This window comes from Rissa tridactyla, chromosome 9 (assembly GCF_028500815.1).
Source record: "Rissa tridactyla isolate bRisTri1 chromosome 9, bRisTri1.patW.cur.20221130, whole genome shotgun sequence".
Taxonomy (NCBI): Eukaryota; Metazoa; Chordata; class Aves; order Charadriiformes; family Laridae; genus Rissa; species Rissa tridactyla.
The window spans coordinates 15,268,380-15,294,480 of NC_071474.1; the positions used below are offsets into that span (position 1 = coordinate 15,268,380).

The window sequence follows — 26,101 nt, forward strand, 5'->3', positions numbered from 1 at the left end:
TTTGGTTCTTGAATTTTTTGATAAACAACCAGTATACCACATGATGGATGAGCACCTAAACACGATATGAAAGATTCCCATAAAAACACTAAAAACACATTACATATTTCAGCACTTAAACCATGTATCGGTCTCCCTTCTGTCTGGAATTAGAAGCAAAGAGCACCACAGCAATTATTTCAGATCTAGCTTTTGGGGCCTAGTGTTTTATGCTGCTGTCTGTCACCATCTGAGAGTGGCATTAAATCACCCAGATCATGCAACAACAGTAAGAAAGTTATCATGTAGGATTTATTACCTATGCCTCCATAAAGACTGCTGGGCTGCCGATACGTGAGGTAACTGATTGAGACAGCAAATGTAGAGATAAAGACAAGTAGAGCACTGTGTCCTTGCCCCAGGGGAAAGCCACATCATGCCATTTTGGGTCATTTTAATTCATTCAGGAAGTTAATATGCTTCCTTGGAGCAAAAAATTCAGGTCAGAAATTGCGGGCTTGGGTTTTGCTTGAAAACTTTCTCTATGTAACTTTCAAAATGCACCTGAAGTATTGATTGTATGTTACTATTTCCCTAACATTATCAGAACAGCACCTATGGCCTAAGAAAGGATCAGACACTGCCATGCAAGGAGACAGAGGACAGGTATGGAGGGAACTGCTGGGGGAAGCTGTGAAGGACGATAGTGATGGCTGGAGCAAACAGCTGCAGGGCAGCAAGAAAGTACAAGATAAACTTCTTATTTATTGAAAGCTGTTGCTCTAGCTGTTACACAGCCTGCACAACAGCTGCTGTAGGGCCAGGGTCCCTCGAATAAGGGATGCCCTCAGATCCAGTTGTCTTCTTTCTAGCCTAAGACACAACACATCCAAGACAGACTGGATGTTATCATTGCGAAATATTTAGCTTTAATTTTACAGATAGAACAATAACAGCAGCAAGGAGCCCCTGGTGCACGGAAACCCTGAGGCTGTAGTGCTCAAGGTATCAAACCGTGCTTCCTCCTCTCTCCATGGCTCAGCCTCCACACAAGCCCAATGATTCCACACAAGATTACAACTGATCTTCAGGATCTTGAAATTAGTTTCTGAAAACTGGTAGTGCCCCTGAGGTACTTGGATTAACCAGGCTACTCTGGCTCTCACCTTGGGTCCATGCTCTCCAAAGGATTTCGCTGAGTTACATTACGTCTTCCCTGATCTCCCTGCCCACATGTGCTCTGTGCTTCCATTCCCTCCCCAGGAAAGCTAACCTTCTCCAAAGGATCCTTCTAGATTACTGTAAACTCAGTTAAACTGCAGGAGAACAAGTAATTGAAACAGATTCCGCACAGCATTCAAAAATCAATCTTTAATTACAAACTGGCAACCTCAAAAAGGTGAGAGACTGAGGTAGGTAAAATAGCTTCACCGAAAAGCCATAAAAATGGATTACAAAAGATTAGAGGAGTAAAAAATTGTTTAGGTCTGTTTTGACATAACTTCTTCCACTCTCCCATCACATAAAATCTAGGACAGTTGATGCTATAACTGTCTCAAGTTCATCAGGTATTGACTTACTTTTTGCAGCTCTTCATCCCTACATCCACCCACACTACCCAGTATTAAAATTTGTTCTGCAAACTCTGAATCCAAAGGACAAAAGCTTTTTCAGGGCATTATCCCCAATGTATCATAACAGTGTTTCACACCCCCTCTCCAGCAGAAGCTTCAGAATATTACAGAGGAAAAACTACAGCAAAAAAAAAAAAAAAATATGTATCAGACGAAAAAACGGAGTAGAGTCTTTTGTTAACTCCCAAATTCAACAAAGCACCTACATCATGTGCCTAACCAGGCAGGAAGAGGGACTTGAGCAGTTATTTCAAGTCTCTGCTGAAACAGATTTCTTCCTTTTCCCTTTCAGAACTTTAATTGATTTTTCTGAAGTTACATGAGCATCTTTAAATAAGTATTCAGCAGTAAAGATTCAGATCACAAGACAAGCTGAAATAGCATCAGTAAGCTCAAGCTTTTGATAATGTTTACCTCTATTTCATTTTCAAAGTACATAGAATGCCAAATTCTGCTTGCTTTTTATATGCAATTAATCCCACCAAAATCCTTTGGGACTACTTCTGAAAGTAAAACGAGCAGGATTTAGTTTATAATCCAACACCGACAGGAAGGGAAAATATGATACAGTGTTTTATCCCTAGCAAAGAACCCTGGCACTAAATCCTCATGAGTGAGTAGAGCTTTAGTGCATATTCTGCAGCTAATCTGGCAACGGGGCAATTTCCTGTTTGTAATTTATATTTTTGCCCAAATGACTGTGTAGAGACAGATGGTCACACCAAAAGAGTCCTTCCCTCAGGAATGCTTCACAAGATCGGTTTGGGGACTGCCAAAGCAAGATGTTTTGCCAGGCAGCCGAATCACCATACACTGAACACTTCCTTCAGGTGCTGGCTTCTGTATCAAATTCTTACCATCTTATAATGCTGAGAAGAAAAGAGCAAAAAGACTTTTCTGTGACTGGATAGGGCTTTGAATGCTAATGACTGGATGTTATGACTCATTTCAAGTTTTTATCATCCAAGAAAGGAAAGCTTTTCTGACTGTATTTTGCAGTCATCCTTAGGAGTATGCCCTAGGTCACTGATTATCTGGGATCCCATCATCAAGTTTTCAAGAAAGATACTTGTTTCCTTCGGGCTGCAATGGCTCAAACAGATCAAGTTTCTAAAACACAGGCCATATGAATTTGATTTCAGCCAAGGGCTTTATTCTCCCTCATAATTTTCCACTGTTTTCTGACATCAATTAACTGGGCCTTCTTTGTTTTGTTTTAAAGAAAAAATGTGGAATTTTAAGAATGATATATGAAAATACATGATATAGTTAGTATAGCTATTTGAATGCTGAATTTGCCTATCTCTGAATTTTCAATACGCCAGAAAGTTTTTGAACATCCACAACTTCAGCTTAAAAAAAACCTTCAGGGTTGTCAGGTAGCAAGAGTGATTTTTGGCTAGTGAGATGAAATCAAATGCTGCTGTGATCAAGAAGCTGAAGAGTTGCTTGTTTTGATTTTGGTTAACCCAAGTTTCAGAATTAAAACTGGATTTAGAATAGTGGAAATCTGTCTTTTATCTATCTGTTTTTCTTGTCTGCAGACTGAATAAGACATCACTTCTTTAAGGCATTCATACTTGGCTGAGATACATTCTTCATAAGCTTGAAAGCCAAGGGAAAAAAGCTTTAAATTACATTTCAAAGTACTGGATTACATTTCAGGCTATAAATCATAAAATCTGCAACCTCGGAATCACAAAATAGATGTGACTATATCTTCAGTGAATAGTTTAGGAATGTTTCAGCTCTTTTGTCCTGTCTCCCTAGTGGTAATAGAGATTTCAGTGCTCGATTTTGTTGTTTACTAGACGTACGCTGGTCTATTAGGATTTACAAATTACATAAGCAGAGACAGTTTCTGAAACAGGGCTTAAGGGAAAAATCATACAGAACACAAAGTGTTACTAGATATAAGAACTACTAGAATTTCCAATTATCTAACTTCAGCAGAAGAAGCGGAAACCAATAAGATGTCCCATGCCCTAGGCATTCACCTAGTAAAACAACAGTCAGCTTCTTGTTTGCATGGGAGCTTCTTTATCCCAGTCAGGTGTTTGGGTTCAGACCAACAGAGTCATTGCAGAATGGCACCAGGTCTGATTTCTGTTACACTGATTTGTATCAGGCACACACATTAGCAGTCCCATCTGACTTCCACAGCAACCAGTAGAGCTGTCTCATTATTGAACCTGGCCCTAGAGGCCCCAGTCAGTGACACAAACCTATTAAAAAAAAAGATGGAAAGGATGAATGAAAGGAAATGTGTTTTTTCCAGAGCTGGGAAAGTAAGATTGAAATGGCATAAAAAACATCCTGTAGGCTTTTAAGATAAAATTAAGATTAATTGCTGGGGTAAGTCCCACTTCAGTCCCTTTCTATGCATGGAAAAGTTGAAAGAGGGGGAATGTACTCCTTGGTATCAGGTAGATCATTTTAGACAGGACTCAGAAAAGCTGAGCAATTTAAAATTACTAAGGAAAGCAGAGCCAGGAATAAAATTCAGGTCGGATGACTTGTAGCTGTCTACTCACTGCTCAGCTATTCCATGTAATGTGTGGGAAGGGAAATGGCATACTGTGTTTAGGATGTCAGAATTTACTTCTAAGAAGGTAAATAATTCATAAAACTCCATAGCAGTGAATGCATCCCTGCATCTATGATCAGCTATGCTCAAGCATTTAAGAGAACAGCACCACTCACTTTCAAGTCACAGTTCTCATGAATGAAGAGCATTCAAGGTGATATTCTTGGCTTGTTAAGAGCAGCAGATGCCCATCTGCGGAGATCTGTTTTGACAGAATTTAATCCCTTTGCAGTTCTTTTTTGTGTGTCTGTTTATTTTTTCATAATGTTGTCTATCTCACTTCTCTTAAAAGCAAAATTCTAGCCATGATGTCTGATGCATGCAGGTAGCCATGGACCTGTCTGTTCACTAAAGAGTTAGAAAGAGAAAACATAGTGAATGACCTGGCAAAATCTTAATTATGAACAGTGAAAGTTATTTTCTTTCTGCAAAACATGCATGAAAAAGCTAGGAGTATCAGCTGAAAAAAGAAACAGAGAACAAAGGGGGAACAGCATAGACATCCAGGGCACACCCATATCTTGAATATTTCAAGAATTTCTCATCATTCCATCCCACAAACCAGGCAAGAAGAGTAAATGAAAAAAAGACCAGCAAAGATGCTCAGAGGAGTATGCCTTCTGACAGAACAGGATAACAGATTAGGGCCCTTTGTTTTAGAAAAAAAAGGTAACTGGAGGTTACCTATGGGGGGGGCTCAAAATTAGGTTTGATACAGTCACAGAAGACTGGTGCACCAGCAATTTCCAAAGAAATCCCTAAATTACTGTTTGAATTCGGGAAGATGAACTATGGAAAAGGTCACTCAGATACATGCTTTGTTATACTTCTCTGAAAGAATCTGTCACACTGGCCACCACTGGCCATACTAGGTTAAATGGACTTTAGATATGAACCAGCATGGGAGTTCCTCTATTTTCAGTCTTAAGGCTTTAAAGGTTTCCAAAATTGGGCTCAATATGACTGTCATGAAAAGTCAAAAATTATTAACAAATCTTGGACAAAGAGATGAAACCCATGCTATTAAGGCAGATTTAAATGACTGCCAAAAAAATCTACACAGTCTGGGAGGTATAGTTCAGCAAGAGTTGGCATATCCTTAGAAAATAGGAAGAGTATGGGTTAGATGTCCCTCATATGACCAGGTTCATGTAGATCATTACATATGATACAATAAGAAAATAAATTGAACTGAGTGAAGTGCAGACCATGATAATCACTGGAAAAGCTTGCAGTATTGCTGCCTGCAGACAGTATTTTTCTATCAACAGGGGAAGTGGATAAATTTGTTATTAGAGGCCTATAGGTTTTCACCCTGCTCAAGCACCTTTAGTTTGGTCTAAGATTACCTCCCATGTTCACAGCTGCATTTTTAAGCAGAATCTGAAGTCTATATATCTGTGTAGAAAGCCTTCAACAGCCAGCAAAAGCTATTTTTTGGAGAGCCATCTCCTTCCATTTTGAAACAAATGAATCTACATCAGCTGTGAAAAGTGAAGAACGCTTTCCATCACCTTTGTATCACAGCTTTCTGACACCACCAGTGACAAAATCTGGCACACAATCTCCTCCCAAGTCAACACCAGACATGGAGGTAAACATCTATGGAGAAAAAGCACAAGTTCTTTCAAAACAGCATCACAGAATTCCCCAGATAATCCTGGGGATCCTCTATATGAGGCATCCCAAGCAGTAGCAAGGCCACACCCTAAAGAAATCTGGATTAGAGCTTGCTTTGTGCATAGATAATTCTAAATTCAGTCCTAACTCAAGGATAAATACTATGTATTTCTAAATATCACACATGAATTAGGATCACATTATGATATTTGTATCTTCTATTTCAAAAGAAAGATCTTCCCCAGAGATTATTCACAAACTGTGTAGATCTAATCAAATTAACCTTGAATGACTTTCCATCTGTACCCAGGCACAACAAACCAAACAGAGAAGGTGGGAGCTGCCCAGGGGGCCAGCCTGGCTGGTTCCTTCTGACTTCCAAACCCACCATTAGAAGAAAAAGCGGTCTTCACAGCTGCGTCTGAAGACTGCTGGGTTCAGGTCTGCCACCCTTATGAATCAAGCTAAACCTGCATGGCCTGTACTCCTCTCTCCCTGAGTTTTGTGTCAGGGAGCACGTAAAGCACAAATACATGGGGATTTGAAGTACAATCTGAACTTGCTCAATGCTGGGAATGGCAGGCAATGGTCATTGTACGAGAGAAAAGCGTTTGGTCTTTCCACCGCTCACGTAACCCAGCACTGCTTTTTAGAGTCAGTTTCTGCAATGAGTCTAGAAGAATGAAAACGTTACCATTGGCAACATCTTGCCTAAACAGAGATACTGCAACCAGTGCTAGCTTTAACACCAGAGAGAATTCCTGACAGCTGTTTTTTTTTTTGCCAAGTACTAAGAAATCTCTCAAATTCTCCACTCAGGAATCACTTCAGACAAAGTGGATTACCAAAGCAATTCTCTCAATCAGCAAGTTTAGTGCACAGTGGCGTTTTACAGAAAACAGCTTACATACATAACTGCAAACAAGAATTTATTTTCAATTATGCAGACACCCCTGCCTTGATTCCAGGTGATAACCTGTGGATGCACAAAATTATTCCCTTATAACACAACACATTTATTTCCATTCAGGAATCAGTTCCCTGTACTGAAACAATGTCAGTAATAAATCACACTGCTTGTAGAGCTAGAGCTGATATCCCTTTACTCAGTACATACCGTTACTGCCATATATATATATGTGTGTGTGTGTGTATAAGATAAAATGTCCCCTGAGCACTTTGAAGATGAAGCAACAGCAGTTTAAGAAACAAGAGTGACTTTACCAAACTAAACATAATATGAAAAACGTAAGGGGGAAGGCAGGGGGCGAGAACACCAAACAACCAAAACCAGCAAAGAATGTCTTCTAGCTCAGCTACCTCCACAAATCTTTATTTCTCTCTGTTCCTACCCGGTCTCAAGTAATATTGCTTGTTCAAAACACTACAGCCACAATCAGGTCAATTAGGTCACAATTAGGAAAAAAAATTCCTTGTATTTAGCAAACAACACCAAAGACTAATTATTACTGATAAAATAAAAAAGAAACCCTAGGCATTTCTCTGCATAGGGCCTTTTGAAATTGAGACCTAAAAATAGACAGACAGACAACAAGCAGACTTAAACAATTTTATCAGCAGTTGATTTATTTCAGTTTTCTGCTCTCCCTGGTCGCAGTTCAGTGCAGCCCATAAATAAGTTAGGCTGGCGAAGGAGATTGAATTTTTGAGGCCAGAACAGTAATTGAGGAATTGAACAGCCTGGAGGTTGAAATACTGTCTCCTGGGACATAGGCCTTTGGACCTATTAGCAGCTGTCTATATTGCTTTTCCAGCCATTGACACATATGGCCATGTCAACATATTGAATTGATTTATGTTTCTTTGTGTCACAAAAGGACCGATCTCATACATGTACTGGGCTCTGTTGTGCTGTTACTCTTAAGAGTAAGCACATCTCAAGTCAGTTAGCTGCATAAACTACAACACAGCCAAAATGTTCCTGCAAACTATAAGTTTCCAGGCACCATCAAGTTTATCTCAGGAACTGTTTTTCAGTATTTAAAAGGCATCCAACCAAATGAGGTTAGGAAAAAAGGTTGAACAAAGTTTTAAGCTGTAAGCTTTTACAGTATAGTTAGAGGGAAAAAATGGTATTTCAAAAACGTGTTTACTATATCTAACACCTTTTGTTTCTCAGCTAGTTTGCAAAATTACCATTATCCGCTGAATCTCAAAGATTTTTCCCTTGCCAAGTACTAAAAAGTCATATCTTTCAAAAATATGGGAAGGCCTGATTTCCTGTGAAGAAAATCTGCACCAGTTCAGCACAACTCGATTACAGAGAAAGCAGTAATTTTCACTTTTTCCACACCCTATTTGTCAGCACTTGCAAAGGAAAGACTGAAAGGGAAGCCTGAGATGTTTTTGCTTTTTTTCTTAAAAACAAACAAACAAGCACAACAATCACCCATCACTTCATTTTTTTCCAGTCGTTCTCTCAGGATCAAAATTCCACAAGAAAAACGAGAGACTCCACAGACAACCGAAGCAACAAGCAATGGATTGCAAAACCAACCCATAACCAAAGGCAAAAAAGGAAGTTATCTCCAGGTCTTACTTCATATGAAAATGCGGAAACAGCCTCAGCAAAAGCGCCTGAGCTCTCCAGGGCCTTTTTTTACCTCAGAAAGGCGCCCTTGTTTCCAAGATGGCGCCACCATGGGTGGGCCGCAGGCTTCCCCGGCCTGCCAGGAACAGATCTCCACACAGCACCCCAAGCAGTGGTGTTTCAGATAGTTACGATGACAATCGCATACTGAAAAAGGATGAAACTTGATAAAAGATCTAGCAGGTGTCTCTGGGGGCTCAGGGCAGTGCTGTAACCTTCACCGGGCCGCAGGCCTGCTCCAGGCTGCGCAGCACAGGAGGTGAGGCAGCAGCCACAACGTGTTAGCAGCAGGTTAGCCTTCTGAAAACAAAGCCAGCGCTTAACTGGAAATCATTAAAGTGATGGATTAAAAAGGAAAAGGGGAAATATAAGAAAAAGTCACCTCATAAATTACTATTAAAAATCCACATTTCCACCTTTTGCAGTCAGTCTGTAAAAAAAATAAAAACATACATCTGGTTTTGTTTTGTAAGAAAAGATGATGGCAACTGAAACCAAATGTCATTTCTTAAAAAAACAGTATCACATTTGTTCTGATCAAGCCCCTCATACTTTGTTTTGAAGAAAAGCTCCCAATCGTGAAGTACAAACACAAAATGTCAAGAGTTTGTTGGATCTAGTAAATGCCAAGCAAGACAGACTGTATACTGGAATTAAGCACTACCAGTTATTCATAAGTATTTTTCTGATTAAATATTGAATCTAATGGACACATCATCATCAGTCTTGTAACAGTCTGTACTCACAGCACCTTGAGCTCTGCTCCTACTAGATCTCACCACAGACAGGATCAGTGATTTGTCCGTACAACATGAGATCTCTAATGAATAACGATGTGCTGCTCATTAAATACGGTCTCTCCAACTTGCTATTGAAGGGGGAACTGATGGCAGGTCCTGCCTCTCCAGACGGCTGGCTGCTGCTCAGCCCCATAGGCAGGAGGAGGACGAGGGCTCCCCATCTGCTCAGTTGGACATTTTCTCTCCCAGTCTTGTAAACAAAACCCAAAATCTAAAGGAATTTTCAGTCAGATTAGTCTTAGTTGCAAATTTTCATCCTAAGCAAGCAAAGAAATTAACCGCTTTTCACCAAAATATCTTTGAATAAGAACAATTCCTATTAGAAATGTGGTTGGACAGCCAGCACCCAAAAAAAAAAAAAAAAAAGAAAAAGAAAAACCCCACTCCTCCGCAGCTCCTCAGGAAGGTCTCTGCACACAGAGACAGGAAGGATGGAGGATCACCAGCCTTGTGGTGCTCTTCAGCTGCAGTTGTTCCCTCCTCGCCATGTGCTGTCTCAGCAGCATCCTTCTCCAGCTGACACAGACAAGAGAATAGGACACCATGGCAATTAAATTAAAAAATAAAAATTAAAAAAAACCATCACTAGGGCACCTTCAGAACGGGTGTTGTAAGCATGTTACTTATGCAAATTTTTAAACTTAACTGCCTCCTACATACTCACAAGGTATACACAGCAGGGCAGGCAACAAGTCTCTGCTTCTCAGGGAAATAACGTGCCTGCACAATGATGGACAACTTCAGTATTAACTTCAAATTGCCCTTGCTTGCAATTATACTATTACACAGGCTGTAACGAGGTACACAGGTTAAGCAACTCATACAACTGGCAGGATGTTCAGCATTTATGGTTGTAGTGTACTCCCCAAATGGCTCTTCTCAGCTGCTCCAAAATGAGTGCTTCACTTACAGACCTTCATAGGAAAGTGTTAAAAATCCCATAGAGATGCTTTTATAGAGAACGCAACCAAGTTAAGGACTGCAGTTCATTTAAAGATGTGGACAGAAAAACTACAGATACTATGCAATATAAATTATTTAATACTAAAAAGCCTCATATGAACTAAAAGATTGTATATAAATACTGCACAGCATCCAGTGGGATTCATCGCCTTTCTCTGCTTTGCACAGATTTCCTTTACTATTTTTGGAGAAAATTAGAACTTGGCACTCACTGAACATCGTATCTTTAAAACTCAGTAAAAAAAAAAAAAATAATCTGTAATAAGATTTTTAAATAAAGCATCCCACTTCAAGGATTAAGGACATCAAATACTATGGTAAAATGGGACATGCAAGAAACGTATTTCTTGAGCTGAAATAACTGAGTTAACTTGTACAGTCACATGAACATAGAATTAACAGTCTGTGAAGGTCTCCCTTCACTATGTCCAAGGACTATACTGCAGCATCTTAGTGATTTCACCCCACTGACATGTTTTCTGACATGGCCAACTTACCGTAGGCTTTTGAGATGTTATTTATATTACAGCTTACAGGGGAGATACTAATACTGTACATCTAAAATACTTATCAGCTATCACCTTATCAGCAAATTTGAAATTATAGCAAAATTTTAATTTCATGAAAATATGAAGGAATTACATATTTGTATTACTAGAATTCAGTTATTTTTATCTCACTACATTGAAGTTTTCTAAACATCTAAACATAATTCATAAATCAAGAGATGAAAAACTGAGTACAATGCCTGTTTATTTCACACACTCCCCAGTGCCCCCTTTCGTATGTTCAAATATGACTCTTTTCTGAACTACACAATACACATGTAGGTGGTAGGCAGAAGGAAGGTCTCCAATGCTTGATACAGCATATATTCAAGTTTGGAACAGAACTACAAATTACAATTTTTTCAGGATAACTAGCACTGACGAGAAAGTAAATACTATTTTAAATGCCTTCGAAAGGCTTCTCTGATCGCACTGTTGTAGGTAAACTGCTGTCAGTTTAAGGAAGCAGAGTATTCATCTCAGTGCTGATGACACACTGAATAAAGATAAATCCCACCAGAGTATGCAAAATGTCTACGTTTTAACTGGACCTTCTTTTCTGTCAAAATAATCCTAAGTGTTAGGTAGAAACAGTGAAAAGTGATTTATTGAGAATCTCAATCAGCAAGATTACATGTCAGATTTGAATTTCGGTAGGTCAGGACGATGGCAGGTCCATCTTCAGACTAGATATTATCACCACTACTATTTTCCAAACAGCAGAAATTCCAATGTTAGCTTTGCCAGGCTTAGGTGTCATCCGCAATGTAATCCTGGGGAAGTCGACTTAAAAAGGAGATAAACACTATATGTATTCATAACAAACAAAAAAATTTTGCCAATGACAAGAGTGAAAAAGAGTCTGGACTACACTGGACTGACAAAAAATAATACATCCTGCTCCACCTTATAACCATTAAGATAGAATTTTATCTGCTTTTACTACTATGTAAGAACAACAGACAAAACAGGAAAAGCTCAGGGCCAACATCTTTTATTCCTTGAATTATCAGGGAAAAGTTATCCAGAAAGAAAGTGTAACTTTCCAAGGAGTACACAGTACCTCAAACAATATGCCTTACCCTCAATCCTGCCGACAAGGTTTTGTCAAATTACATAATTGTAAATACCGCCCAAACCAGTATCCATCTTATTATTTTTTATAAAACCAAAAATTATTCAAACTGTAAATGACCACTATTCATTAAAATATATTTTTCTTCAACTGTAAGCACAGTTCTGAATGATGTCAGGTGAGGCAGTAAGGAACTGTTAACTGCTGAAGAGATATAAATAGAAAATAAAAGCATTTTAAGAGTCTTCTTCCATAGCCACATCCTCTTGTAACTTCTGCACCATTTTGTCCTCCAGCTGTTTCGGTGTGCCTTCAGAGTAAAGAAAGAATTAATTTAAAGATGTCTCTCTAAACCCAAATAACTGTTTCTCTTTGAACAATACACATGTCTATTCTAGGTGAAACAGCCTAAACATATTGCTTAAAGAGTTTTTTAGGGTAAACCCGTCAAGTTTACAAGTATTTATTGCTAACCTCCACCACCACCTAAAACTACTTAAGAATTGTTTTAACAGAAAAAACGATGCTGTTTTCGTACAAAATCTAAAATGTAGTCAACATATGCTTTCATCTAGTATGATGCACTTTGATGTATCTGGCAATACCTAGCAGAACCTTGCAAAGGACTATAAAAATCCATTACTTTTAACAGATCAGTGGCCCTCTCACATTAGTTTTTATGTAAAGATTTAAGCCCTCCTGAATGCTGAGCTGGATGGCAATAGCGTTAACTCCCAATAATGCTCCCAAAAACCAAACAAAACAAAACAAAAAAATCCAGGATTGACATTTGATTCTGCTCTCTTTAAGGCCAGGCAGGAACTGCAAAACATTGGAGAAGCTGTTGTTTGACTAACAACAGATGTAGTATGTTCCTATTGTGCATCATTCATTTAATGTAAGCAAAGCCAAACAAAAGAAATGAACACTCAGGTTTAATCTTTTGAATTCAGATCCTTTTTCATTTTCTTCCCTCAACAAACAAGGAGGAGATTAAACCAAAGTTTAAATATATATTGACAAAACCTTGTTTCACATATAAACAATCTTAGACTACAGTTAAGGCAAACTGGAAGAAAAAACATAGAACAGAATTCTAGTTAACATCTAATAATATGTCACATCTACATCCCCAGAGACAAAATCACTGGTAATTTTTAAGAAACAATAACTAATGGAAACGTTTTTAACTTCTTGACATTACTCTACTCCATTACCTGTATTTTAAAAAATAAATCATCTTTACAATCCATTTTTATCTACATCATCTAACACAGAGTTTAGAAACTGGAAAATTATTTAGCAGAAACAGGTTTCTCCAACTGAAAAACTAAGTTCACTAACAAACCATATACATTATATCTGAACTAGGCACAGATTTTAGTGAAAATTTGTTAAATTATCATATTTTTAAAATTGTTAGGCTTACACTGAAGAAGTAGTATTTTCATAGAAATTTCATTATACACAGTGAACTACAAAAAAAAACCCTCTACTCCCACAATTACCTAAAAAATTCAAAAAGTAGAGTTTGACTACTATATTTTACATCAATCAGTGGTAGAGTCTGTTGAGTTCAAATAATCAGTTCAAAGGGAAGACTTAGATAAACGTATTGGTTAACAAACGTGCAGTTCAGAGAGTAGTTACTGAGTGCAGTTTAAAATACTCAGGGAAAAGGAAGGATGAATGCAGGACTAGATAAATAAAAGGTGTGTTTGATTCAGAACAAAGACACCGATTACGTTCAGTGGCAAGAGCTATTCTCCAAATTCAACAAATTAATTGTAAGAAAAATGCACAGGATTATTGACCTGTAGAATTAGCCATAGCAAAATCATCAATATTAATCATAAAGTTGTATACACAAGTTAACCTAAACAAACCAGGTAAAGCAAGTTCTTACCTGCTGCATGTGGGGCACGAAGAAGGTGGATATTCTGTTTGACTTCTTTGATGTCTTCTGCCTTCTGCAACTCTTTGCTCTTCTTTAATCTGGGGGGGAATTAAATTTAATTACCTTCAAAGAGGACATGTATGTTTTCATTTTAATGCATGAAACACATCTTTAGCTATAGGTATGTAAACTGTAAGTAACTATAAGGAAATAAAGATAAAAGTATTTGAAAACCAAAAAGGAAAAAAAACATATACTGGATGCAAAACCAGGAAAAAAAGCCAGCACTACCATCAACTCTTACCAGAAATTTGTTTAAATCTAAGACTCGATATTACAAACAAGGAAATATAACTATTATCATCATGCGTCCCAAAGCTACATTTCACTGGACAGCCAATAAAGCACAATAGTTTGGTAGCGCAGCAGAGCCCACTGAAAGCATTTCATTCATCCCATTGTTTGGATGACTGCGTATGTACAAAGGAAATAACCATTTAAAACTTTTCATCATCATTTCTCTGGAAAGACTGACTAATACAGATTTGTGAGAGCTCCCATAACACAAATACTTCTCCTCACCTGTTCATAATAAACCTGGCTTGGCGTTTTTGCTTTATTTCCTCCACTCTCTTCATTGCATCAACTGAAATAAAGCAGAAGTTGTTTTAGATGTGCTTACATACCTATGGTTGAAAATACATGCCATTTTGCAGAGCAACTCCACCAGTATCCCATAATAGCTCTGTATCACAGGCCACTCTCATACTATATACTATATAGAGGAAGTTATTCCTTCTTCAAAGAGAAGAGTAGAGGAATATTCCGTGTACCAACTATGATGAACTGTAATTTAAAACTTGTTTATGCTTCTACTTTCATGCCTACACATATTTTCTACAATTAAACATCACAACTAAAGACCCTTACTCGAAATCAGATGCAAGTTATCACCTTCTCCTTTGTGGTGTTCATTTACAAGTAACTCTTCCATTTTATAGCAATTGATTTATTAAACTGAAATGGAATGAGCATGAACAAAGAAGCAACTGCATCACTATAAAAGGCTTACACGGGGAGCCTCTTATAAAGCTGGATAACACTAAGGTTTTTTGGACATAATAATAAAAATTTCTAACCAGTTTCTGAAAAGAAATAAAATCAAGTGAAACTCCACACCTGTTCACAACTCAAAGCCCCTCCACACGTAAGAATCTGGTCATGATTCCAGTAATTTCAAACACAATCACTACAAAGTATCAGAATTACAAGAAATCTTCTGAAAACGTTTGTGTAGAATAAAAGGTCACACCCCATAGTTCATCTTTTGTTTTTTCCAAAATGACTCACCAGTCTTGTTCCACAACTCTCTCTGGTATTTCACTGGTTCATTTCTACGTTTTTCAAACTCAAATGAATTATCCTATATTCAGAAAAAGTAAATATAGATTACATACAAAAGATTATTTAGATCAATGCATTCTTTCTATAGCACTCACTCATATAACTTTATATTTTACATGACCTTTTTCCCCTTTCAGAAGCTCAGTTCCTATACTTTAACAACCTTCAGAGGTTACTAAACTAGAAGGAAATAACAGTAGAGTGTTTGACCTCAAAGTGTCAGAAGCCACAGTGATTTGTCTGAAGAGAACTATTTACCGAAACATCTCCCTCGGCTATTTTCTTTTTAGCAAGACAAAAGGAACAGAGAAGACCAACGTGGAGTACAAAATACAGAGTAGACTAGACAGGTGGAAGGCAAAACTGAAAACATGTAGTCTCAAAAGCATTTAATGCAGGTCAAATAAGCTCTGCTCAACAGCCTGTAATTTTGAAGAGGTTCTAAAAATAAACACCGTTTCACTTTAAGAATACTGAAATAATATAAAACCATTTGAAATTGTGAAATATTTCAAATTATGACATTGTGGCGTTTGGGGCAGCTGGAGGTTTTTCTTTTTGTTGGTTCCCCCTCCTTCCCCCAAAAGTTTAAGATAGAAAAACAGTTTCCTGATTTATTTTTTGCTAGGCATACTTAGCTTTATACCAACTTTTATCTGAGGACTTCTCCCTGCCCACAGGTTCTTTCTTGTAGTGGTAAAGCAGAGTTATTAGACCAGCTGAGCTAAAGACAACTGCAATGACAGCAACTGCACAGAATAGCAAGAAATGGCACAACAGCAACTGCACAGAATAGCAAGAAATGGCACATACACACCCACAAGCCACGCTCCATCGTCAAACAGTAGTTAGTTTTCACCATGGGATAGCAACACGCAAAATATCCAAAATACAAGCTGTAGAGCACACCATATGCTATCATCTACATGTGATTCTTATTCTTAAAAACAAAAAATTACCTAAAATTCATTTTTAGACAAGTGTGACACAGCATCACATCAATTCACTACAGTTTATCCTAAACTGAGTCAGCTTTTACCTATTTATAATATACAGCATTGTTTTGTATCATGAGAACACACCACAAACAGCAAAAAGAAGTCTCATAAGAGTACAGATGTTCAAAGTGCCGCACTCTTCTAACCTACACGCACACAGATAAACTAGAGCTGCCCCATACTGGCCAACAGAACTTTTCAGTTCCAAACGTGAGGGGACAGAGTGACTGACTCCTCAGTCATTCTGAGTAACAGAATAAGACAGTCCTTCAGAAACACCTTGTGAACAACACCCTGGAAAGATTCTGTCCTTCTTAATTTTTTTGTTAATTAAAAAAAAAAAATTGAAACGCATGAAAACAAGTAAATGTATTTAACCTCTATCCAATGTACATGTTTAAAGCAGCAAGAACTATCACCTTCTTACAAACTACAGTATTTCTCATTGTTACAAGCCTACTTACACACTCTCTCCAAAGCTGGCTTATGACGGAATGGATACCAACCAAGCTATAACAAACCACTATGCTTATATATTGTTTTAATTCTTGGCACATATAGACATATCTCAAAATTGGAGCATATTGTCACCTATTTAGAAATGTATAAACGAATTTTAAATTAAGAACTTAGCTTCTTTTCAAAAAGGTAATTCAACTTAGCCAGAAACAACTCAGAATCATAGAATCACAGAACGTGTTGGGCTGGAAGGGACCTTTAAAGGTCATCTAGTTCAACCCCCCTGCAGGAAGAGGGACATCTTCAACTCGATCAGGTTGCTCAGAGCCTCATCAAGCCTGGCCTTGAATGTCTCCAGGGATGGGGCCTCCACCACCTCTCTGGGCAACCTGTGCCAGTGTCTCACCACCCTCAGTGTAAAGAACTTCTTCCTAATGTCTAATCTAAACCTACCCTGCTTCAGTTTAAAACCATGGCCCCTCGTCCTATTGCCCTTGCAAACTTGAAAGCAAGAGAAGATGGTAATTAATCATGGCTTCTCAAAATCACATTAAAAAATAAAATAAAACCACATTATTCTCCTTGGAAGATCCACCGAAAGCAGCAAATCACCATGTCAAGATACTTAACTAAATTGTTAGTATTTTGTCAAAAAACAGGCAGTTAAGTCACAGTAATTCTTGAATTATTTAAGGACTGTCCCACCAAACATGAGTATTTAGTATTTTTACTACTGAAGTAACTTTGTCTTTAAATCGTTTCTAACTATTTTAAGATCTCATATGATGTTTCTGAAACATTCCTATGTACGCAAGGACTTTTCCTACACATTGTATGGTTTAAGGAGATTTCAAAGGATAACTATCTTATGTGTCTACATAGAGACTTCTTGGGGTACCCGGTAACCCTGATTATCTGATAGTGCAGAAATACAATTACCAAATGTACAGAGAGTAAGAGATTCAGAGATGGGAAAAAAAATAATGCCTTGGACTTGGGAACAGCCAACCTGACACACTGGCTTCCACACTAGAGCTGAAACGGAAGTTCCAAGTTACAGCCAAGCTAAATGAATAGCCCACTCTCAAGAAACCTCTCACACCCTCTTCCACAGTCCCTCTTTTCTCCACTTACTCCATCCCTCATGCTCATCTAATTAAATGGTAACGCATTGAGCTAGCTAACCTAACCTGTTTGCAACTACAAGAGGGTAGATTTCTGCCATTTTAGCGAGCTAATGTAAAGTGTGAACCAGTTCAGCTTCTTACCACTGTCAATTCTTTGCCAGCTGCTTTCCGGAATGCTTTGGTCCATCTCATCTTTCTGGGATTTCGCTTCTTTTTGAAGTTTCTGTGGCATTTTGATTTGCAGAATCTAAATATCTTAAAGGAGAAGGAGGGAGGAGAATAAGCTTACAGTCAAAGCATATTATTCCTGCCCCATTGCAAGCATGATATCAAACACTGAAGTTTCTCTAACAACACTGCTCATTGAAAAAAACATTACTCTTTCAAATTTCAATATTTTTAGCTCAAATACAGCTATTATCAAACAGACTTCCAAGTACTGCTCTTGTTTTTTCATTCTAAAAATCATTTTCACAGCTGTCAGGGACATGCCCAAATGCTTATAATCAAGATGATTATAAATAAAATATACCAAAGTTGTGAGAATTATGATCTGCAAAAATAACTATAAAACCAAACCTGTACCGTGAATAAACAATTCTCTATACCTGTCAGCACTTTTCAGATAGAGTGCCATCCTGACAACAACAATAGCCCCACACCTCTCACATAACATTTTTCAATACACACATGAAGTCTCCCTTCTGGAATGTAGCTTTAAGCATTAAAGATTACCCTGCAACAGCAGTCCTAAGCACATTAGTTAAGTCCTGGACTGAATTTACTGAAAGCTGTTAAAGCGTATGCCAAAGACATTCCAACTGACATTTCCCACCTCCCTTCCATTCTCCTACACACTCTACAGATCACTAGACTCATTTTAGGCACCTGCCATCGCTAGCCATGGAAGCACCTTATGTTCATCCAGGTGATGCTTTCAGGCCCATTAAAGATGCATAAAAGAAACGTCACTATCCATACTTAAATTTCCCTTTTATTAGTACTGAAATTATTTAACTAACAGACAAGCTAAAGAACAACCCCCTATCCCAAACTGTCCCAAATCCAATACACATTTTCCAGTCAAAAAGAATATGCTGCAAGATGGCAGTACGATGGGGGGCACAGACAACACCACATAATCATATCCCTATTTACAGTTCTTAATCCTCTCTAAATTTCTGCATCACTTTGAGCTACCCTTCTGTCTAGTATCCATAGCAGAGATGAAACTTTACTTAAGAAAACTCAAAATTACATTTGTTATCCATGAGTTTTTCAAAACCCTATTTTTCTTCAACCATATTCTCCTTCCCATCTAACAGTCACTTCTAAAGAAAATGAACAGAAAAGATAAAACTTCTAATAAAAGTAATCATCTTCAAACAGTATTTTTTTTTAATGTTGTTCTATCACGTGTTTTCACCCTAACTCAGCCAAATAACCTGCCATTGTGTTTTTTTTAAAAAAAAAAAAAAACAGACACCTTGTGGCCATTTTCTAGTAAACGGAACCATGTCAATCTACATCTACCTCCAAATTCCGAAAAGCTGTGACTCAGATAAGCAATACAGATGACCCAGTATTTATTTTGATGTCTGAGCACAGGAAGGAAGCTGTTTGCGTAAGCTTCATTTCACACAGGGGTCTCCAATGCCCCATGGGAGCGATAAGGAGTACAGCAGGGGCTGGGAAACTATACACAACATTTTATGTACAAAACCGTCACCACAATGTAAAGCCCAAAGTGCTATGCATGTCCTGTTATGACAGCCTCAATTGGGTAAGTCACATCAGATATCTGCATGACTTACAACTTCTAGTAGACTACCATGAGACAGACATAAAGCATTAACTTTAGTACGCAGCTTCTAGTGTCTGTGATCTACATTGTTCAAAGCTTCAGTATCACCTACTATTATTCTGAAGCCTCTATTTCCCCCAAATCAGAAAATTAAAGGATGAAAGTTTTGTATTGCTCTGCGAAGCATATAATCTCCTACTAAAAACTGTAAACAAATAATTCAGCCCACACTCTTCCCGACACCCACAAGAGTTGCCAAATTACAGTACGGCCCCACCAAACTGCTCCCACACAGCGAATAAATCGTGACGGTGGATGTCGCCCCCCAGCACCACCTCACAGCGCGACTGCGGGCCCCGGCGGGGCGGGGCAAACGCTGCCTGCCGCCCCCCTGCTGCCCCAATTCAAAGTACACCCCCCTCAAGAACCCCACACGCCGGTATGGGGTTGGCAGAGCCGTAGGGAGCCGCACCCCGGCCCGGGACAGCGGCACCAGACCGCGGGGGTGGGGAAACTGGGGCCTTGGCAGCGTCTGTCAGCCGACACAACCGGTGGGGGGTGAGCGCAGGGCGGGTACCTTGTGCCCCCCCCCTCCCGGCGCAGGCCCGGCGAGGCCGAGCGCTCCCCGCCGTACAGCCAGGCCGCGAGGGGGAGCGGGCCCTGGCGCGGGCGCCGAGAGTCGCCCAGCCGGGCCGTCCCGGCGGCGGGCAGTACCTTGCAGTCGTTGCGCACGAACATGACGCCGTGGCCCGGGTAGATGGGCCCCGAGCAGAAGTAGCACTTCTCGATCCGCATGGCCCCGCCGCGCCGCGGGCCCCGTCGGAAGGACGCGCTCAGCTGACCGGAAGCGGCGCGGCGCCGCCCGCCGGAGGGGGAGCAGCGCCTCCTGCCGGCCGGGGTGGGGTGGGTGCAACGCGCCGCAGGCACATGCGCAGACGCTGGCCGTCCGCCCCCGCCCCCCAGCGGCCCGGTGGGGGCGGACGGGGCTTGGTTTGTGGTGTCGACGCGGCCGTTACGGACGGCGGCGGCTGCAGGGCTGTCTGACAAGCTGCAACTGCCCCGACCCAGGCACCGGGCTGGAAACAACCAAGTGCCGGCTCCAGGTTCCCGGCCCAGCCAGCCTGACAGGAGTTACCGGGGGTGACGGAGCCACAGCCGTAAGGCGGGCCAGAACAACCGGCGGCTGCTTCCTCAGCAGGCACCGGCACAACCCCCAGAGTCGCCAGGACCTTCCCCTCACAGCCCTGTCGAGCCAGCAGCATACCGGTGTTGGGAAACCCGGGCTGCATCCCCAGCGGTGTGGCCAGCAGGGCGAGGGAGGGGATTCTCCCCCCTGCTCCGCTCTGGTGAGACCCCCCTGCGGTGCTGCCTCCAGCTCTGGGGCCACCAACATGAGAAGGACATGGACCTGTTGGAGCAAGTTGGGTCCAGAGGAGGCCACAAAGATGATCAGAGGCTGGAGCCCCTCTGCTGTGAGGACAGGCTGAGAGAGTTGGGGGTGTTCAGCCTGGAGAAGAGAAGGCTCCGGGGAGACCTTAGAGCCCCTTCCAGTACCAAAAGGGGCTACAGGAAAGATGGGGAGGGACTTATTAGCAGGGCCTCTTGCAGTAGAACAAGGGGTAATGGTTTTAAACTGAAAGAGGGGAGATTTATATTAGACAGAAGGAAAAAAATCTCTTTACAATGAGGGTGGTGAGACATTGGCCAGGTTGCCCAGAGAGGTGGCCGATGCCCCATTCCTGGAAACATTCAAGGCCAGGTTGGACAGGGCACCGAGCAACCTGATCTAGTTGAAGATGTCCCTGCTCATGGCCGGGGGGTTGGACTAGATGGCCTTTAAATGTCCCTTCCAACCCCAATATTCTACGATTCTAAAACTCACTCTGGCAATGGGTGTTTGGCAATGTGGCAGGAGAGCCCAGCCCCTGGGCCCCGAACAAGAGGGCACCAAGAGGTGCAACATGCCAGTGCGATAGCTCTTCACGAGCTACTCGCTGGAAAATGGCACTTCCAATTCTATCAGGGGTTGTGGAAGCCTCTCCTCACACCCAGAATGAAGAGCTTTGCAACATGAGACCAGTAATGCTCCTCTGTCACACACTGTAGGCATCTGAGCAACCTACCCTGCAAAGAAACCAACAGCCCAAAATAAAGCAATACCCCCAGGAGTCCTGTAAATAGGATCACATAAAACCTACCTAAAAAACAAAGAGCTTTTCCTGAGCGTGGCTGAGGAGACCAAACACAACTGCTGTTTCTGATGCGGTCTCTGCCAGACCAAATGGGAAATAGGAAAGACAGGTCCTGTTGGACATAAACCCCTTTACAGCACAATACAGGATTTGATGCTTCACCTCACCAAAAGGAGCATGCTTCAGACCACATTCCCTCCTTCCCTCCCAAGGAAAGCAATTCTGGAAGAATGTGTAATTTTTTTAATTCAGGGATTTTGGTTTGGTTTTAACTCTGAGTAGTAGCGTAGCATAAGCTTTTCAAATTGGTCTCCATTTCTTTGGCAGGCTTTAACGATTGTGAAATACAAGGAGGACCATGAGACTTATTATACGTCTTAGCAAGACCTCTTAATAAAAAGAAAACAGATCAGTTCTATATAAAATGTGGAAGAGATTACTGCTCCAAAAATAAGAAACTGGGCCACAAGACCACTACATGAACAATGCTGAGACTATAGTTTGTATGGAATTTCTCATGGCTGTGCTTTCTTTGAAGCTATAAGAAAGCTCCATTTATTGGCTGATTCGAGCCACAATTTCTAAATCATTACACAAACAGGTTACTGGTGGGAAAAAGGGAGAGAAGAGTATCTACAAAAGCAGTAATATGCCAAAACCCACAAACATTCACTCACCAGATATACACATCAGCCACACACATGCTACCTGTAATCCGTTATATTAAGAGTGTGGTCCATCCTTTGATTTCACCAGAGAGAATCCTGTTGAAAGCCGAGAGATACTCATGCTCACAAAAGTACTTTTTAAAAAGACAACCCATACACAGAAACGAACTATTAGACAAAACTGCATCTTCAAAAGCAAGCAGACTTTTTCCCAAATGACTCTACATCCCTGAAACATACATTCGTATCTTAGTATAGAAATTAAATACAAATTAAAAGATTTTGTGATCAGCTTGTGTTTGATCCCCTCTGGCTTCACACTATAAATGCAAAATTCTGTTCTAAGTGTGAAAAATGAATGCAGCTGAAATGGTTCAGTATTAACGTAAGGATAGAGACAGTAACCCAAAGAAAGGAAAAGGAGTAATAGGTTTTTAAAACAACAGTTGATTTACTCTAGCATTCAGGCAAATCACTTTCTGCGCCATTTCCATGTTTGTAGCATCCAGATCGTCTACAGGGGAATTAATTTTTAAAGCAAAATTTGAAGTACTGTCTAAAACCGATGTCTCAGCACACATTACCCTAAGGAACCTATTACTCCTGCTGTTCCCCCTCCTACAGAGATACCTGTTTATGGTGAAAGGACATAAACACCAGGCCCTGTACCTTCCTAAATTGTTTGGAATTGGAGAGGGTCTTCTTTCATCAATCTTAGGATGCCATCCCAGAGTCTGAAATCTTCCTCACCACGTAAGGCTTTACCACCACAATTCCTCCTTCTCCATTTAAAAGAAGTTAACTATCTGAATATTTGGTGAAAAATCTGTGTGTTGAATTGCATGTGCCTTTAGGGCAGTTTTTGCTTTCAGGTTTCTAGAAGAACAAAAAAGGCAGTCAGCTTGGGGCTATATTAAGAAAGACGGAAGATAAAAATTGCTTTAGCACAGTAGAGTCAATAACCTTATCAGCACAGAACTTGCCTCCAATCTTCGAAAATCAGACCTCAGCCACATCCTATTGCAGGAGACACAGGCTAGAGCATATGACTGGTGACTATACTCACCCCCAGCCCCAAGGAAGAAGAGCCCCCAAGCGGCTCAGAGACAGAGAGCAAGACAGGACCGTACGGGATATTGGTTAGCCTCATGCTGCACGCCGGAGGGAAGGCTCTGTGGCTGTGACAGAAGACGGCAACCCAGCTGATAGGAGGAAACAGCAGACACACACACAAAGCAATTTTATGAGGGAAGCTATGAAGACACCAAGTTTACAGCTAGAGGCAAAACCAAATAGTAAACTGTCGGAGGATGTCGGAGTGGGAGACGGACCCGGAGTAACGATGGAATCTCAATATGAGTATGATCGTTCTCCCTTTATTTAAATTTCACAGAGAATATATAGACAGACAATAAGAACAAGCGATAGCAACAGATACGTGATTGGTTACAACTTGTGTTTAGGTGATTAAGGCAATTATTCCATTGGTACACGTCCTGTGTCCACCCCTGGCTATGAAGCACAACTTTCTTTCTCTGTTCACAGATGTGGTTCCTCTTATCTTGTTTACCGACTTGTTACTTCTGCTCCTTGAGGAATCTCAAGGATAGTTCATGGTCACATTCCTGCTTGTAGTTAAACAGGCTTCTCCTCAAGGCTCATGTGAAAGGCTGGATTGTTCATCGCAATCAGATCATGTCCCTTCGAACTCAGCCATTCCTCCACAAATCCCCCTTCTTGTTTTTGAACAATCCAGGCTTGGTTTACTACCTTTACTATAGCTCTCTTAACACACGAAAAGATTATACAGAAACACAAACCTATGACTACAAGAAATAGTACAATACGCAAACCTTCGACAAGCAATCCTAACAGCCATGGCGGCATCCTTCCAAACAAATTAGTTAGCCATTCATCTAGAAAGTTATGACTTTGATGAATCTTGTTTGCATGTTCTTTTAGCCACTGCAACTGTTTGTGAATTGATTCGCTATGATCAGACAGATTCATACAGCACATACCTTCAAAATCTTCGCAACCATGCCCTTGGGCTAATAACAAAAAATCAATCGCTGCTCTATTTTGCAAAATTGCATGGCGCATGCTATTTTGATCTTCCAGCAACTTTTCGATAATCTCCGTGGTGACATTCGCCTGTTTTACAGCCCAACAAGCCAATCGTCCTACGGCCCTTAAAGCCCTGCCTGCCGCTGCTCCAGGCACGAACAATGATAAAAACACTCTTTCAGTGGCGCTAAGTAAAGTTATTTCATCATTGCAATTTGGTGTGAGACCCATAACATTGCTCTTTAGGCGTCTGGAATGGGAATTCTTGGTGACGTTCTTCCACCAAATCATATTTGGGGCTAATAATGTTAGTTTACCAAAATAACATGGACCACCCACCACGTTTTTCGGAATTCCCTGCCATGCTCGGTCACCACATATTAAGAACACATCTGGTGGCAGAGCTTTTGGGGTGCCATTGTTCCAGAGAGGCATTGGTCGTTTCATTTCAGCCCCATAGGCTCCCAAGCCATCGTTGCTTGTATCATTTGTACCGCAGAAGGAATTTCGATTTTGATAGTCATAATAAGGTGCCTTAGACGTAACATTTGTCCATCCTGTCCAATCTAATGTTCGAAAGGCATTCAAACCCTTGACGCCAGGTCCTCCAAAAAATATACAAGTTTGAGTCCAATTTTTTGAGGTGTTGCCAATTCTCATAGACCCTAACAAATCCAACTCTTGGGGGTCCCAAGGCAACGTAACATTCAGGCCGTCAATGAGCTTGGCGCTACACTGACTAACGCTTGAGGAGGTACTACAATTATTGATACTATAGGAGCAAAATTCCTCTACCTTAAAGCCGGGTATTCCTACCAAGCATGTTCTAAAAGGCTCTGTAGCAGAAGCAAGTGATAAGCAAAAGGCTTGCTGCCCTGTTCTGTTTGCCCAGGTAACCCACATGTTTTTTCTGGGTTCAATCCCATAGAGCGCTAATACCGTCGGGGTCATCATTCCTAGGATCAGGATCTTGAGCATCTTGGTTGTCAGGTGGATCCTGTTGAGTCAGAGCAGGTTTTACGGACCGACTGGGCACCCACACTGGACCGTGATCTGTGGAAACACACATATAACCTCGACCATTAAAGATAACTGGGACAGGTCCCAACCAGACTCCAGAAACTGGATCTCTATACACTACTTTAAGTTGCGGGATTATTGTTGCACTGTTAAATTTTAGATTCTGGTGATGGACTACCACTGGTGGCTCTTCCCTATCACCCATGAGACAGAGAAAGTTCAATGTAAAGAGCACGCGATGTAACCTTTGTTGGGCATCCGTTTCCATTCCCTTTTGTCTATCTAGATAGTCTTTCAATACCTGGTGCGTACGTTCCACTAACCCTTGTCCTGTAGGTGAGTGCGGGATTCCCGTTGTATCCTCGACCCCCCATCTCTGCAAGAACGCCCTAACCTTTTGGCTAACATAAGCAGGTCCGTTGTCGGTTTTAATGCGCTCAGGTACACCCAGTACTGCAAAGCAGGCAAGCAAATGTTTACATATGTGATGCGCCTTTTCCCCAGGTAATGCAGTTGCCCAAACCATCTTTGAAAAAGTATCAATGGTTACGTGCACATACCTCAAACGACCAAATTCTGATATATGCGTAACATCCATCTGCCATAACTCTAAGGCTTTCAACCCTTTTGGGTTCACTCCTACCCCTA

At 40.7% G+C, this 26,101-nt stretch overlaps 1 protein-coding gene across 6 annotated transcripts in view; it reads right to left on the bottom strand.

The window, feature by feature from the left end:
• RSL24D1 (ribosomal L24 domain containing 1) overlaps positions 1–20,371 on the bottom strand; it is an 88,950-nt gene extending 68,579 nt beyond the window's left edge. For 4 of the 6 annotated variants that reach the window (XM_054214668.1, XM_054214672.1, XM_054214671.1 and 1 more), the window contains exons 1-6: positions 20,221–20,371; positions 17,844–17,957; positions 15,065–15,137; positions 14,297–14,360; positions 13,724–13,812; positions 8,445–8,578 (exon numbers count right to left, since the gene is read on the bottom strand). In XM_054214668.1, coding sequence (XP_054070643.1) covers positions 8,445–8,578; positions 13,724–13,812; positions 14,297–14,360; positions 15,065–15,137; positions 17,844–17,957; positions 20,221–20,301 — 555 coding nt within the window. In that variant the 5' untranslated portion in view covers positions 20,302–20,371. Of the gene's footprint in view, positions 1–4,530; positions 4,549–8,444; positions 8,579–11,720; positions 12,128–13,723; positions 13,813–14,296; positions 14,361–15,064; positions 15,138–17,843; positions 17,958–20,220 lie in introns of those variants that run through there. The other 2 variants (XM_054214673.1, XM_054214674.1) reach the window with 2 other exon arrangements.
• Between the last annotated feature and the right edge of the window lie 5,730 nt (positions 20,372–26,101).